At 33.5% G+C, this 15,671-nt stretch overlaps 1 protein-coding gene across 11 annotated transcripts in view; it reads left to right on the forward strand.

Moving 5' to 3' along the window:
- LOC118447459 (glutamate receptor ionotropic, kainate 2) overlaps window positions 1-15,671 on the forward strand; it is a 74,412-nt gene that overhangs the window by 56,948 nt on the left and 1,793 nt on the right. The window contains exons 9-20 of one of the 11 annotated variants that reach the window (XM_085659058.1): window positions 4,282-4,383; window positions 4,654-4,755; window positions 5,147-5,350; window positions 7,598-7,801; window positions 9,871-9,974; window positions 12,822-13,089; window positions 13,175-13,372; window positions 13,459-13,684; window positions 13,805-13,969; window positions 14,851-14,951; window positions 15,298-15,365; window positions 15,656-15,671. The exon at window positions 15,656-15,671 is cut by the window's right edge and continues 122 nt beyond it. In XM_085659058.1, the coding sequence (XP_085515184.1) occupies window positions 4,282-4,383; window positions 4,654-4,755; window positions 5,147-5,350; window positions 7,598-7,801; window positions 9,871-9,974; window positions 12,822-13,089; window positions 13,175-13,372; window positions 13,459-13,684; window positions 13,805-13,969; window positions 14,851-14,951; window positions 15,298-15,318 (1,695 nt within the window). In that variant the 3' untranslated portion in view covers window positions 15,319-15,365; window positions 15,656-15,671. Of the gene's footprint in view, window positions 1-4,281; window positions 4,384-4,653; window positions 4,756-5,146; window positions 5,351-7,597; window positions 7,802-9,870; window positions 9,976-12,821; window positions 13,090-13,174; window positions 13,373-13,458; window positions 13,685-13,804; window positions 13,970-14,850; window positions 14,952-15,165; window positions 15,366-15,655 lie in introns of those variants that run through there. The other 10 variants (XM_085659059.1, XM_085659055.1, XM_085659054.1 and 7 more) reach the window with 10 other exon arrangements.

A 15,671-nucleotide genomic window follows, 5' to 3' on the forward strand; every position in this document is an offset into this window, starting at 1 on the left:
TCTACATATAAATAAATTATTTTATACATAAATAAATAAATATATATATATATATATATATATATATATATATATATGTAGATATATATATATATATTTATAGAAAGAGAGAGAGAGAGAGAGAGAGAGAGAAAGAGAAGAAAAGAAAAATTGTTCACAATGAGCTTATTAAAGATGTATATAACATGTGTTAAATTCTTTAATTAATTTATATTAATCCTTTTCGTAAGATTATTCATATTACTAAAAATATCATAGAATTGCAATTACGAAAGAAAATTTGTTGAGTTGATTGCACCGAGTATTAGTTACTTATTCCTGAAAAAAAAAGAAAGAAAGAAAGAGAGAGAGAGAGAGAGAGAGAAAAACCAACGTTAGAATAATTAAGCGGTTTACGTGGTTTCCGTAATTCGGTCCTCGTCCAGAACGTAGTTTCTTTTTAATCCCTCCTAGTTACACGGGGTAGGAAGTTAATGACCACTCGTGTAAGCGAAACACAGGAGGAAGTTGTCCTTGGCTATTACACGAATTCGCTCAGAATTCTCTATTTTAACTAGGCCAGCTATGCGCGTTGGAGAGTATGCATTAATTTACGATCTTGCTATGTTATCCTAAGTTCCCTAACTCTCGAGATACATGCATCTTATCCTTTATACTATTCCCTAACTTCAGAAAATGTCGCAGAATATTCCTGTCCGCATTTCGTTGCTCCATTACGTGATTCTCCCACTTGAAGTAAACTTTTCAAATGTGAACTTTGTAAAAGTCGATTGTATAAAGCGGAAGAGTAAGAGAAATGGAGGAAGACAGACAGAGAAAGAGAAAAAGAAAGAGAGAAAGAGAGAAAAAGAGAGAGAGAGAGAGAGAGAGAGAAGGAGAACATGTATGAACAGTAACGACTTCGATCTTTGAATATTAGCTATTATCATCGTGATTTTTAGGCTCATGCTTTTCATAGAAATCCGCGGTTTTATCTATGGGACAATTCGACTCGATTCAACGATTACGTTCGTACGCATTGACGTCTCGATCGATGTCTATCTCTCTTTTTCTCTTTCTCCTTCCTTCTTCTCTCTCTCTCTCTCTCTCTCTCTCGCTCTCTCTCTCTCTCTCTCTCTCTCTCTCTTGCACGCATGCACACAAACACACATATTCATTCTTCGACGAACAATCGTAAATTCAAATTCACGCGACACGATTCACACTCTTCGCATCTCTCCTCTGTTCCCTCTCATTTTGACATCGAAATACTATCACCTTTGAAAGGGAAGGAGTATCCTATAACGAATCCACGTGAATGGTTTACACATTCACGAATTCGCCCGTGAATTCTCTTCGTCAAAATACTAGTATCTATTATTTCGAATATAATGAAATTTGATACCGGTAACCTTAATTAAATTTTAATATACGAACGAAATATTTTGACTTAATTATTTTTTATTAATTTCACAATGATAATAAAAATTAAATAATTTCACTTCTCTATTCGAACGATACAAGAAGGGCGAATCGATAATAAATAAAATATTATCATTGTGAATTGACCTACGTATAATAATTTTTTTCTTTTATCAAATTAATTAAAATATTTAAACAAAGAAAGCTGAACTCGATAAATTTCAAAGCAAAAATTATTTGGAATAATTTTATTGCATACGATCGTTTTCATTAAACGATGCAACAAATTGAAATAATCTAATTGCATTTGTATATTTCTAGTATTGATTATAAAAGAAAGAACCTATTAAAATAACACGCACGAATTATCGCACGTAATGATAGCATTAATGAAAGAGGACAGTAAAAAGAGGGAGCGAATGTACGATGTATGATGGATTTATCGATCCATCGTTTCTCTATTAATTGCGAATTAATACTCGCTATTGTTCTCTATGTTGATTATGCCTCTGGTGATACATTGTCGCGAACTTACAATTTTCTTTTTTCTTATTTTTAAAAGCATTTCGTTATATTTCTAATCAAATTTGTAACACGATGATGGAATGTTAACATTGGTCTAAATAAAATTAGATATTGTTTGATCCTTATGACGAGAATGCAAAACGTCAAGTCACGTTGAGAGGACTCAACAGGATAACGGTACTAGCTACAGCAACAGCAGCAGCAGCAACAGCAACAGCAGCAATAACAGCAACAATAATAGCTGAAACAGCAATAGCAGCAACAATAATAGCAGCAACAGCAAATTTCATAGCGAACATGAGACGAGAGTGAACGAGATAAATAAAAAAGGCAGAGTGGAGTCACGTATATAAAACAAACTCGAGGACTGAAATCCGCGGAAAAGTTGCGTTTCGTTTTTAAGCCGAACCTCTCTTATATTCTGCTCGCGTGCGAAGGATATAGGTACCACTCGACGAAAGAACGTCTGTTGAAACGACAAAAGACGAGCGCGAGCTTACCCAGCCACGTTTCTCCCCGAAAAGTGGATTCCCTTGACAAAAGACGACCAACCTAATAACAATTTACAATTATCACAGTTCCACGAACGCTATCTTTTATTCTTTATTGTTCTTTATTTCACGGGATACGTGGAATTCTAATCCAACTCGCGAATCGGTATTAACTTTCGTTCTTCGTATAATTAAATTTCTTAATTTCTTTTTTTGTTTTCTTATCTTTCATATCCCCCTTTTTTTTTCTTGGAAATAACCAGACACATAAAAGTAAACAATTCAACAAAGATATTATCTCGTGTCAAATATCTCTCAAAAGTCTACATTCTTTTTCTAATATGAGAACTACATTTTGAACGGTGAGTCGAACGTCTCTCTCTCTTTCTCTCTCTCTCTCTCTCTCTCTCTCTCTCTCTCTTTCTCGCTCTTTTTCTTTCGAAAGCAAATAACTCCCCAATTTATGATGTTTGTTATCACCTTCGATAGCAGAAGAGAAAATGCCGTGCACGAAGATCCCAAGAGAGTAGTAGCTCGTGTTAGTCACATACATGTGTCTACAATACTATGTATATGTATGTGTATATGTATGTGTATATATATATATACACACATCGATCATTGTACGTACACAAGATCGTGCAAGTCTTGTAAATGTAAACCGAAAGGTACGTTGAGTGTCTACCGAATCATTCCAATTGCAACAAATTCCGATCACGTTCGCGTATCGGTGGTAACTTACGCTTTAGCCGGAATTAGGACAGACTTTGTCGCTGACGAGAGAAAAACCTCCGAGCGTTCCTATTCCATCGAAAAGTTTTACGAATTTTAAAGCAACCCCCGCTGATTACATCGCGGCCATTTACTCTTCTTCTAATTAAATCTCTCCTCTCTGCCATTGGAAACATCGACGAAAGCTTTTTATCGTTCTTCTAACTAACTTCAACAATAGAATTTACGAGTATACGTTTCTCGTGAAATCGACAACACTAAGAAGATAAGATGATAATCATGAAGAAAAAAAAAAAAAGAAGAAAAAAAATATATATCTTGGAAATAAGCTATTACTCTTTTTTTTCTCTCTCTCTCTTTTTTTCTTTTTTTATTTTTCTATACATTTTTTGTTTTATTTTTGAACAATGATCTTTGAAATCATTTTTACTATGTGCTTTCGAAACGGGCACGTAATAAATTTTACAACTTTTGTATCGTGTATTCCTGAAATGGCCCGTGTGTTCCTTTTAGTCATGAAATTTTTATTCTTGATTTTCTTGAAATAAAACAAGTTGGATAATAAAAATCCAACAATGGAAAAGTTTTCAACGGAAATGACGTCATTCCTGGCACTCCTATAATCGACCACGAAAACGAGATTCCAAACCGTTCTCCTATTAAATCGACGTTGACGAACTCGCTTCATCATTGAATCCTTTCGCAATTTCGTTAATGATGAGGGAAGCTCGTTCTTCTTTGCTTTATCGATTTATGAACGAATATACATGAATAACGTGCGATTTGAAATGTTGCGAGGAAATTGGTCGAAAAGGGAGGTACATTTATCGATTCTTTTTTTTTCTTTCTTTCTTTTTTAATTAGTCAAACTATCGTTTTCTTGCATCCATTAAAAGACGTGGATGAAGAGAAAACTTCAAGATTGATCGACTTTCAAATAGAATCTATCTTCGGAGTTAGGGTTCGATTACACACCATCCAAAGTTAAATCACTTTTCTCTCGATGTGATAAGCTTTAAATGGTTCTTCCTTAAATGTTCGTACGATGACAATCAAATTAATGTGCATATTATCTTTTTATTAACGTTTAATATTAATTTACGATCGTATTCTTTTTTTTACGATATTACAGGTGGAGATGAAAGGAATTTCAGGTCCTATAGAATTTAAAGAAGGACGGAGAATTCAATTTAAATTGGACTTACTAAAGTTAAAGCAGCATTCGTTGGTTAAGGTAGGAACTATATTACGAATAATCCCTTTAGAATACATAATTTATTTGAAACGAAACTGGCCTTTTTTCGTGCGATTACTTTGCATATCAATGAAACATCAAAAACAATATATATTTTTTTCTCTTTACTTTTTTCTTTTGAAAATTTGATCATTACTGCTTAACTCTCTATTGTACTATTTAAAAAGAGAAAGAAAGAAAAAATAGTTTTGTTTTAATGTACATGTCATAAGTTTTATTATTAACATTACTATTGAATTATGATAATAGGTAGGAGAATGGCGTCCCGGTGTTGGCGTTAACGTCACAGATACTGCGGCATTTTATGAGGCTAGTTCGGCCAATGTAACACTGATAGTGATCACCATATTGGTAAGTTATCGTATTTGATTTATACTATATATCTAATTAATATATCGTCTACTTATTCAATAAATCCCCAAAAATATATGGTAATGATTTATCTTCGATACAGATATTTGAAATATGTTCGTAATACATCGAAGAGGTAAAATATAATAAGATTTTCGTTTCTTCACAATGATCAAATACATTTAGTTTGTATTTTCCTTCTTTCTTTCTTTTCTTTTTTTTCCTTTTTGTTTTTTGTTTGTTTGTTTAATGTTTTTTTTTTTTTTATTTCATTTCTTCTACCAAAATGGTATTATTTTTCTCGTCTCGTCCTACGTGAAATGGGTTACAAATGGTGTTTCGTGATACAATCGAATTTTGCCTTTCTTGCATGAATATCATTCGTGGACAGGAAACACCATATGTGATGATGCACTACGAAAAAAACTACACCGGGAATTCGCGGTTTTATGGTTTTTGCGTGGACCTGCTCGAGGCGGTGGCAAGGGAAGTCGGCTTCTCATATCGACTGGATTTGGTACCTGACAGGAAGTACGGTGCAAGAGATCCCGAAACAGGCGAATGGAACGGCATCGTCAGAGAACTCATGCGACATGTATGATTTGGTTTGTTTAATTTATTAGATTTCGATTTTTATTCGAATCATCCTTTTGATCGCTCTTATTTAACCTTTAGATATCCTTTAGATTCTTCCAAATTTACTTTTTTTTTCTATCTCTTTTATCTCGTAATTCTTCACCTAACGAGTAGATATCAATATATACATATATATATACACTTAATTTTACCACTCGATTTAATTGCACTTATTATCGTTGATTGATGTTGCCTCGTTTTTTTTTATACGTAGATGTTTGTCCGTATCGTTCAATTTACTGTTATCTCTTTTTATTCGTTTATCGACTATGCTTGGTAGTGCTCTTTTCCCATATTTCTCTGTTAGAATGTAACCAAAAAAACAGAAAGAAATCGAAATGAAAAAACAAAAAACTACACAATTCTCGAGATAACGTATAAGCCATTAACAAAAATCGACTACAATTCATAATTTCACAAATGCATCGGATTTTAATAAATTATTGCTTAAATTTCTATCTTGCAAATAAAACTTTATACATTATTGTACTATGTACTTAAGACACATGTGTTGCCGCATTGATATATATATATATATATATATATATATATATATCCTTACTGTTGCAACCCCCTTCCATGGATTATGTATTCCGCTTGGCTATTCCTCATAGTTCTGAGGAGCGTGCGAGAGTGTCGGAGTTAAAACCTGCGTCCACATCAATGATATCATTCAAAAATTATTAAGATTTAATTTCCACTCTAATCTAAAAGAGATCCGTTTACTAAGTTTAATTGCTCTCGTAGTTGTTTGATATCGTAGGATCGTAACTGGAACGAAGAGATAGAAGCTGGGACCTAAAATTGTACATTTTTGACGGTGAGTCATCAAAGCTGTTTAATTTATTTCAATTTGCATTAATATTGTAATTGCGTTCGATATTATAATATAAACAAATTAGTAACAATAATACGTCTTCGTTGTAAATACACAAATGCTCTATTTAGATATTAGAAATATATCGCTTGACACCAATATAAGTAAATCCACCGTCCAAAAGCTTGATGTACAAACTCGCCTGATAAAATGTACATTCTTTCTTTCTTTTTTTTTTTGTTTCTTATTTTTTTTTCCTTCTTTCTTTATTATTTCTTTTTTTTTTTCTTTCTTTTTTCTATGTTCATAGTAAAAGAACAGGCTCGTGCGAGCGCTTCTCGATTTATACGCGTATCTGAACGATGCCGACCATTTTTGCTACCGAGCTTCCTGTATGGACCGTTCGTCACGAAACATTGACTCGTCACGATGGTAGGATCACGTGAAAAAGTACTTTTAACTTATCGTAAAAATGTCAGGAGTACTACGTGGAAAGATTGGGTAAATACTCGAGAGCATTAAACGAATCGGTGTGAGACAGAAGACAAGTGGCAAAATGTCAGAGGTTATAAACCTGAAGGAAGGGAAAAGAAACCAGGATATTCACGTGATTTGCATTTCCCGTCTCGCTTATGATTCCATTCAAATATTTCAAAGATAATTTTTTTTTCTCTTCGACGTATATAAGAAAGAGCGCAGTTAATTAATTCTTACGGAAATTTCATTAAAATAAATCTGTTTGAAAATATTCTTACAAGTATTACTTAACAATATTTTTGTTTGCATTATTGCACGAATATTTGCACTTATTATCTCACGTGTTGGTTCGACGTTGGTTCTCGATCGCTATGCACTCATATATACGTTCATTCTATCTCTCTCTCTCTCTCTCTCTCTCTCTCTCTCTCTCTCTCTCTCTCTTTCTCTCTCTCTCTCTTTCTCTCTCTCTTTCTCTCTCTCTCTCTCTCTCTCTCTCTCTCTCTCTCTCTCTATTTATCTATCTATCTATCTATCTCACTCTTTTACCACTGAACATAACGAGCTTTGTGGAAGAGTAATCCATTTAAGCGGTCGATCGACATCGTTATCGAAAGAGACACGGCGTAACACTTCGACCAATCGATTCATTCTAATTTCTTTCCTATCATTTCCTTTTTCTCTATTTCTATCACTTTTTTGAATATCCTCCTCCTTTAAACGCGTAAGGATCGAGACGAGTCGTCGGAAAATATTAAGAATCGATGAAAGGGGAAAAAGTGAAAAATGAACGGTAAGGAAAGGAAAGAAAGAAGAAGAGGAAGAAAAAAAAAGGTTGGAAGAAGGAAGGAAGGAAGGAAGGTCGATAGAAACAAAAGAAAGTGGTAGCCTCCTTTTTATGGTCCTCCATAGGAGCAGCCGTACGTAATGCTGAGGAACAGAGGGAATTTCAGTGGAAACGAGCGTTACGAGGGCTTCTGCATCGACCTGCTGAAGGAGATAGCACACATGGTAGGCTTCACCTACAGGATCGAGCTCGTGCCGGATGGCAAATACGGCGTTTACGATTACGAGACCGGCGAATGGAACGGAATAGTACGCCAGCTGATGGACAAGGTGAGCAATGTGCGCTTTGAATCATACGCTTTGCAAATCGCAAGGTTCTCTCTCTTTCTCTCTCTCTCTCTCTCTCTCTCTCTCTCTCTCTCTCTTTCTCTCTAATTCTCTTACTTTTTTTCCTTTCATTCTACTTCCACAATTCTCTCGATTCTTTCTTATCGAAACTTTTGTTTCTTTGATTACAAACAATTACTAACAGGCACAGTTGTTCACTTTCTACGAAATAAATCACAATTAAAACGTTTAAGATCTTATAGTATATAAAAACGTGTCGATTATTATCATCATCATCATGATATACACGATTATCTTTTTCAATTGAATCGAAATACGAGCTTGAATTGTTCTTCTTTTATTTTTTTATTTTTTTACTCTTTACCCTTGTAAAATCTCCAATTTTTGTGTAGGATCTAAAGAAAATTATTGTAAAATATAAGAATATACGTACATCCTTCGGCTGGATAGCATTCGTTTGAATCAGCGATTTTATATCGTCCTCATAATATCTCCTTTACACATATATATATATATATGTGTGTGTGTGTTTGAGTGGATGTGTGGGTGTATTGGTGTGGGTGTGTGGGTGTGTTAAAGTGAAATGGAAAAAACTCGACTTTAAAGAACAGAAACGAAAGAATCAGCAAAGAATCTTTTGTTGCATTATCGAGTAACCATTGAGATGGGTATCTTTATATAGACGTAACCTAGTCTCTAGATCGACAAAAACTGCAGAAATAAATTTACCTAGGACTCGGTGGTATAGCGGTATCTCGAGTGCTTCGCGGAAAAGCATGTGCTTTTTTCAGACGCTGAAAAAGCAGTTACATACATAGATATAGTGGTAACTCGAGAGTGCGTACGTACTTTGCAAACCATCCTCTCCCCTCCTTGTCTTTTCGTTTCCTTCTCTCTTTTTCTTTTTCGTTAGCTCTCTATCCATCTATTTGTCTATCTATTTTTCTTTCTCTCTTTCTCGTCTCCTCTTTTTTCCTTCCCTTTCTTTTCATTCGCTACCTATCCACGCACCTATCTATCTCCATTTCGTTCATTGCGCTTCAAAGTAACTTTCAATAGACTCGACTCTTCCGTACCTTTTTATTATGTCCTAAGAGAGAAGGAATGAATTCTCTATAAAGTATCTCAACATTATTTATCGTCAAATAATCGATTCGCCGATCTTCGCGAGTCGTATATTCATTATTTTATCTAATATCATATTTGTTTTAAACATAGATAAATAAAGATTTTTAAATTACCTTTGAAATAAAACAATATTTAAGAATTCGAAAAATAAAAGAAAAAAAAATAAAAGACAGAAAAAAAGAAAGAACGAAAAAAAAACGAGATCGCTAGGATCGAATTATCGAAATGAAACGAGCTTTTATCATGTAGTAAATTCTTTTATTACTCAGCTTTAATCGTGACAGCGCATGTACGTAAATTTTTATTTAATATATATATATAATGTTTGTTGTATCGTTACAATAAGCAATTTAAATATCGTCATTTTTTAATGAAAAGTAAAAAACGATGCTTGAGCCAATTATATTAATTACAAGTGTTATATTGCTTTTTTGAATATTACTCTATGATTTTTTTTCTTTTTTTTTTTTTTTTTTTTTTTTATATAACGTAAATGTTTCATCGAGTATGATTATAAATTTCAAGTTGATAATCCTAGGATACGTACATTTGGATCCTGACGACGATAAGAAGATTGAAAAAAAAGGTTTGGCAGGAAGTAGAAAAACTTATGTACAGCATGCACTTTTGAACGATTATATAAATTCATTTCTTCTTTGCAATATACTTTTGCATGCGTTTGTATATTCCCTCGTATTTCGATTTAGATGTAGACCAAGCTATAGACATAATCTATGGGGTTAGTTTCAAACTTCTACGAATACGATGTATCGAAGAAAGATCTTCTCCGTTACACAATTTTTATAACTTAGTAATACTCTATCATAAAGAGAAATAATAGTTTTAAAATAATTGTCGATCTAAATTCTCAATTAGAAATATATATATCAATTATATATATATATATACATTTTTTTTTTCAGAAAGCCGATCTGGCAGTGGGTTCGATGACGATTAATTACGCTCGAGAGAGTGTCATAGACTTTACGAAACCCTTCATGAATCTCGGAATCTCCATTCTTTTTAAGGTAAGAAAGAAGTAAAAGTTCGTTTCTTTTAGGACGACGAATATCGCCTCGCGTTATAAAAATCCGTGAAGTTTATCTTGAAACGTGTAAGCGATTACCTTTGTTACATGCGCCAGGAGAGTCGTATTTAAAGAAGGAAGGAACCAGTATAAACCACCCCTTTAATCCTCGGCTGGCTCGCCATCGGAAATTGCACCCGGCGGCTAAGTCTCATATTTTTACTTCATCCGGATTTCCGCATTGTTGCTCTCGCTTCTTGATTTCTTTGCAACTATTTCTTTCTCCCTTTTTCTTTTTATATTTCATTCTACTATTTTTTTGTCGTCCAAGCTTACATTCATCACCCTTATCTAAGCATACTCCTTTTTTTTTTCTTTTTGTGTTTTCTTTCTTTTGTTTTATTCTTTTTGTTTTTCTTTTTCATTTTCCCATGTCCCTTTATCCTCTTACTTTTGCTCTTTTCATCGATAACGCTTGCATATGGTTCACCCTCGTATTGCATTTATTAGTCGTATTTACCTTCTTTTTCTTCTTTTTTCTTCTTTCTTTGTTTCTTTTTTTCCTTCCTTCTATATCTTCCTTTTTTCCTTCTCGATACGGGTTCTACCCGCATGTGGAAAATATTAGTCGATCTTTTGACCAATCGATGCTTTTTAAAAATGCATTCTCGTAAAAAAGAAAATTACGATCGACGTTTTAAAACTTATTTAAACCCAAAGTTGAAAACATTTACTTCTATATTATCAATCTATATATTCAATATTATCAAGGATAAAATAGGGAACGACTATATTCGATAAAATATTGTAGAAAAGGAAATGAGAAAAATCGAATGGTGAATGCGTTCGAGTCGAGATATGAAATGCGTTGTTAAATTCTTAATGAATGAACGCTTTCTATCGGGTGTAACGGTGCATTCGAAGTTTCTCGATGCGACAGTAATATCGTGAGCACTAGCATGAATTCGAGAACGTATGCACACGTTTCGGTAACTCGCGGATGCACGTGTCGCCGGGCTAATTAATGGCAGGCACAGCTGATGGCGCATCGATGATTTAATAAACGATCTTTGTTCTTTTCGATTACGTTTTCATTTTCGAACTTTGACCAACCGAAAGATCGAACACTCGGATGAGTTGTTTCTATCGACGATACGAATATAAAATAACGCGTTTTGGGTGCATCAATTCCAAGCAATTGGTCACTTCTGTTTCGAGCTTCGTTTCATCCTATTCCGTCTATCTATCGTTTCTTTGCGTCTAACGGAAAATTCACTCGACCGTTTCAATAGAATTTACGAGAATTAGGTTCGCTCCTATTTCTTCTTTCTCTCTCTCTCTCTCTCTCTTTCCCTTTCTTTCTTTCTTGCTTTATTTATTTCCCTTATTTTTCTCTTTTTTTTTTAAAATTCCCTTTAAAGTACTAGATAGACGAACGATCGGAAAATCAATCGAGTAGCTTCAGACGAACGATTCTATCGTTTAATCAAATTTTCATTCGCTAGATACTATTAATTTATCGAAATATTTAAGAAACAAGCGATACATTGGTTTAATATTATTAATCGTCAATTTGATTAAAATTATATTGATATTCCTGATAATGTCAAAAAATTAGATTATTTAATTACCTTTTCCTTTTCCTGTAGTTTCCTTGATTGTCTAATCAGTGTTAGACCGCGAGCGCGACATCTAATTAATGTAAGGTGGTCACTTAATTATAGCTAATGTTACTTGGAAGATGTGGTTACTCAAAGTGTCCTTTAATCATCCTCTGAACGTCGATTACCCATTACGATTTTCCATGCTCGTATCTCTTTCTTCTTTTTTACGATAGAAAGTATTTTCGCGATAATTATGTACATTTCCGACATTTGATTTATTTGGCAACAAAAGTAAATTCTTCGATGCACTTTTTTTCTTATTTAAAGTTTCTTCTTAGCTCGTAATATTTTTCATGCCTTCCTAGATCTTTCTCTTTCTCTCTATCTTTTTTCTATCTCTCTCCCTCTCCCTCTCTCTCTCTACCTTTTTTCTATCTCTCTCCCTCTCCCTCTCTCTCTCTCTCTCTCTCTCACGACTTAAATTCAGCTCCGACCATCTGGAAAGATCCCTCTTTCATTCTTCCACAGTACTACCGTTTCTTTTCCATTAGGAAAAGGGAGTGCTAAATTTTGAATCAACCGATTCTATTTGCGCGCTGATGCGTCCGCGGGAACCAGGCATCTGCTTTTCCCCGGACCTTCTAATATTTTAAAAGGATGTTATTAGGTCATCTTAAAATACTTTTAAAAACGTAATAAGTTATATAGTATCGTGATCGAACAGATAGTAGCTAACATAAGATATATGTCACCTCTTTGCCCTTGTTCCTAATCATGAAACATTGAATTGTTCTCTCTCTCTCTCTCTCTCGCATGCTTTGTCATCTCTAATTATATCGTGTACGTGGGAATCGATAACAGAGAAGTCAAATCTAAAGAACGGTCTCAAAATTCTCTGTTAATTACGAAACAATTGTATCTATTAATTTACGTTATTATTTTATTGTGTGGGATTTTTGATATAATATATGAAATGAAAATGGTCACGGATATTATATGTATCTCCTTCGATATGTATATCAGTGAAAATTAATCTGCTACAAGAACGCATTATTATAGAATTAAATGTATCTATTTTGATCAAATTTATTTATCACCAAGTATTATATTGTATATAACTGTAAAAGATTTATGAAACGATATTTTTTGTTGGTATTTACGATTAAACAGGACAAGAGATTTTAGCTTATTTCGTATAATAACTTGAATTATTCTCGGGAAGATATTTTTCTTTGTTCTAAATGGCTCGACAGGTGCCAACCAGCCATCCTGCGCGATTATTCTCATTTATGAATCCATTGGCGATCGAGATTTGGCTATACGTCCTGGCAGCTTACGTCTTAGTATCGGTGACGATGTTCGTCGTTGCAAGATTCAGTCCGTACGAGTGGAATCATCCTTATCCTTGTCACGTCGGTCCAGAAGTCATCGAAAATCAATTTTCTCTATCGAACAGTTTTTGGTTCACCATTGGAACACTTATGCAACAAGGGAGCGATTTAAATCCAAAGGTATCAGGAACCTTTTCTTTTATTCATGTTCTTATATTATTTAAATTTATTCAATGAAATATAATTATTTGAATTAATTTGACAGGCCACCAGCACACGAATAGTAGGCGGGATTTGGTGGTTCTTCACATTGATAATAATATCTTCTTACACCGCAAATTTGGCGGCATTTTTAACTGTCGAAAGGATGATAACACCGATTGAAAATGCTGAAGATCTAGCTAGTCAGACTGACATTTCTTATGGTACTCTCGATAGTGGAAGCACGATGACCTTTTTTAGGGTAATATTACATGTAATTACTTTCTATGAATTTTTACTAAGAACGGAATAGAAAACTAAGCGTCATTTTAATTCTATATCGAAAAGGATTCGATGATCGAGACATATAAAAAGATGTGGCGTTTCATGGAGAATCGAAAACCCTCTGTATTCGTGCCGACATACGAGGAAGGAATTCAACGAGTACTTCAAGGAGATTATGCCTTCTTGATGGAGTCAACGATGCTGGATTACATCGTACAAAGGGACTGCAATCTCACGCAAATCGGTGGTCTTCTAGACAGCAAGGGCTACGGAATAGCTACACCGATGGGTAAAAATGTCTTTTTTTTTTTCTAAAAAGCATCGTATAATCCAAAAGTAGCAGATAAGAAAGAACGAAATCTGAAATAATATTATCGTAGTCACGTAATCTCGTAACACGTATTCGTAGGATCTCCTTGGCGGGACAAAATATCTCTGGCGATTTTGGAACTTCAAGAAAAGGGTGAAATTCAAATGTTGTATGATAAATGGTGGAAAAGTCCAGGCGACACCTGCATGAGAACCGAAAAAGGAAAAGAGAGTAAAGCCAACGCTTTGGGGGTTGACAATATAGGTCAGTGGAAGATTCTTTGTCTCTTTTCGTTTCTCTTCTTTTCTTATTTTCTGGCATCGATCCTTATTATTCTCATATGTATCTGGAATAAAATTCTTAAGAAAAATATTTCTTTTTACACCTTATAGAGTATATGTCCGATTTAAATAAATACACGTCATAGTGTTCAAAATACAAAAAATATTTCAAACGAATGTTACATAAAATCAAGAGGGATACATCGTAGTAATAATTATTTACGGCTTGGAATTATTAATTTTGAAGAGTCCTGCGAAGATCACGTTTAAATTTTTCAATTAAACTCTATATTTTTTATCATATATTCTTTTTACTAATATCAAACGATATTTTCAAAATATTATTTACACACATATTTTGTACAAGTCGTTGTTGAGTTATTAAAAGGTTTCTCTCTTTCTATACGTTTGAAAGTATTTACGCCATGAATTCTTAAGGTCGCAATTTTTGTTCGATTTTGATACTCAAAGGATTCATACGAAATATAAGTCTTTTACACGAGATCGTTTAAAATTTCTAAATAGATTTTCTAAACAGGGTTTCTACTTGAATATTATCCATTTTTAGACTCCATTTTTGAAAATAAAAAAAAAAGAAAAATAATGTTTTTCAAAAATCTAGATATAGGATAGGATATAAGATATAAGATATAGATATAGATATAGATATAGATATAGATATAGATATAGATATAGATATCATGTGATTCCAAGGAACACTCGATGATTTGAATGTATCTCATAACACAGTCAATTATCAATAACCTTCTTTTTGTACACAATATGGATGAGAAATTTTATCAATGATGCTTTTTCGATGTTTATTACCTTTGAGTATCTTAAAGCTTATCTGTTCCTTCATAGGTGGTGTTTTTGTCGTTTTACTCTGTGGATTGGCCTTTGCCGTACTGATAGCCATCTTCGAATTCTGTTACAACTCAAGAAGAAACGCACCAGCCGAACGAGTGAGTCTCATTCGTATTTATTTAATTTTCTTCTTCTCCCCCTTCCCGCATATTTTCCGTGCCTTTTCCAAAATTGCGATAATTTATTATTATTTTATCATCCATTTCTATTGCATGAGATTTCAAATTTGATGACTGATCGCCGTTGAATTTTCTCGTCAATATTAAATACGTGTCTGTGCATGATTTTCATTGAAAAGCCGTTGATTTTCAGTAATCATTGATAACCGACAGAACGTCATTATCGAACAAAAAGAGGACGACATTAGTCGGGACTTCGGATACATTAGGTTTGCATGAAATTTTCTCGGTTTTGTTTCATCTCGACATCACGACTGAACGTCAGCATGAACTCATCGTCCATTGAAGCATGTCGACCGATCTTCAGTGTTCTACGTTCCAAAATAGACGAAGGTCCGTTCAATAGTAATAACTCCTGATTTTATGAAATATATATATATATATATATATATATATATATATATATTTATATATGTATATATATAATAAGCGAATATATATAATACATAGCGTATACATATATATATGTATATATACGTGATAAAATATTAAATATTTTGTTTATAATAAAATATTCAATATATTTGCGAGTTTATTTAAAAGAAAAAAAAAACAAAAAAAAAAAGAAAAAAGAACAAAAAATTGGAATAAATAAAGATAAATCGTATGATATATGATCACAGAGAGGACCGATAGCTA

This window comes from Vespa mandarinia, chromosome 8 (genome assembly GCF_050613455.1).
Source record: "Vespa mandarinia isolate Hongniang chromosome 8, ASM5061345v1, whole genome shotgun sequence".
NCBI classification, from domain to species: domain Eukaryota; kingdom Metazoa; phylum Arthropoda; class Insecta; order Hymenoptera; family Vespidae; genus Vespa; species Vespa mandarinia.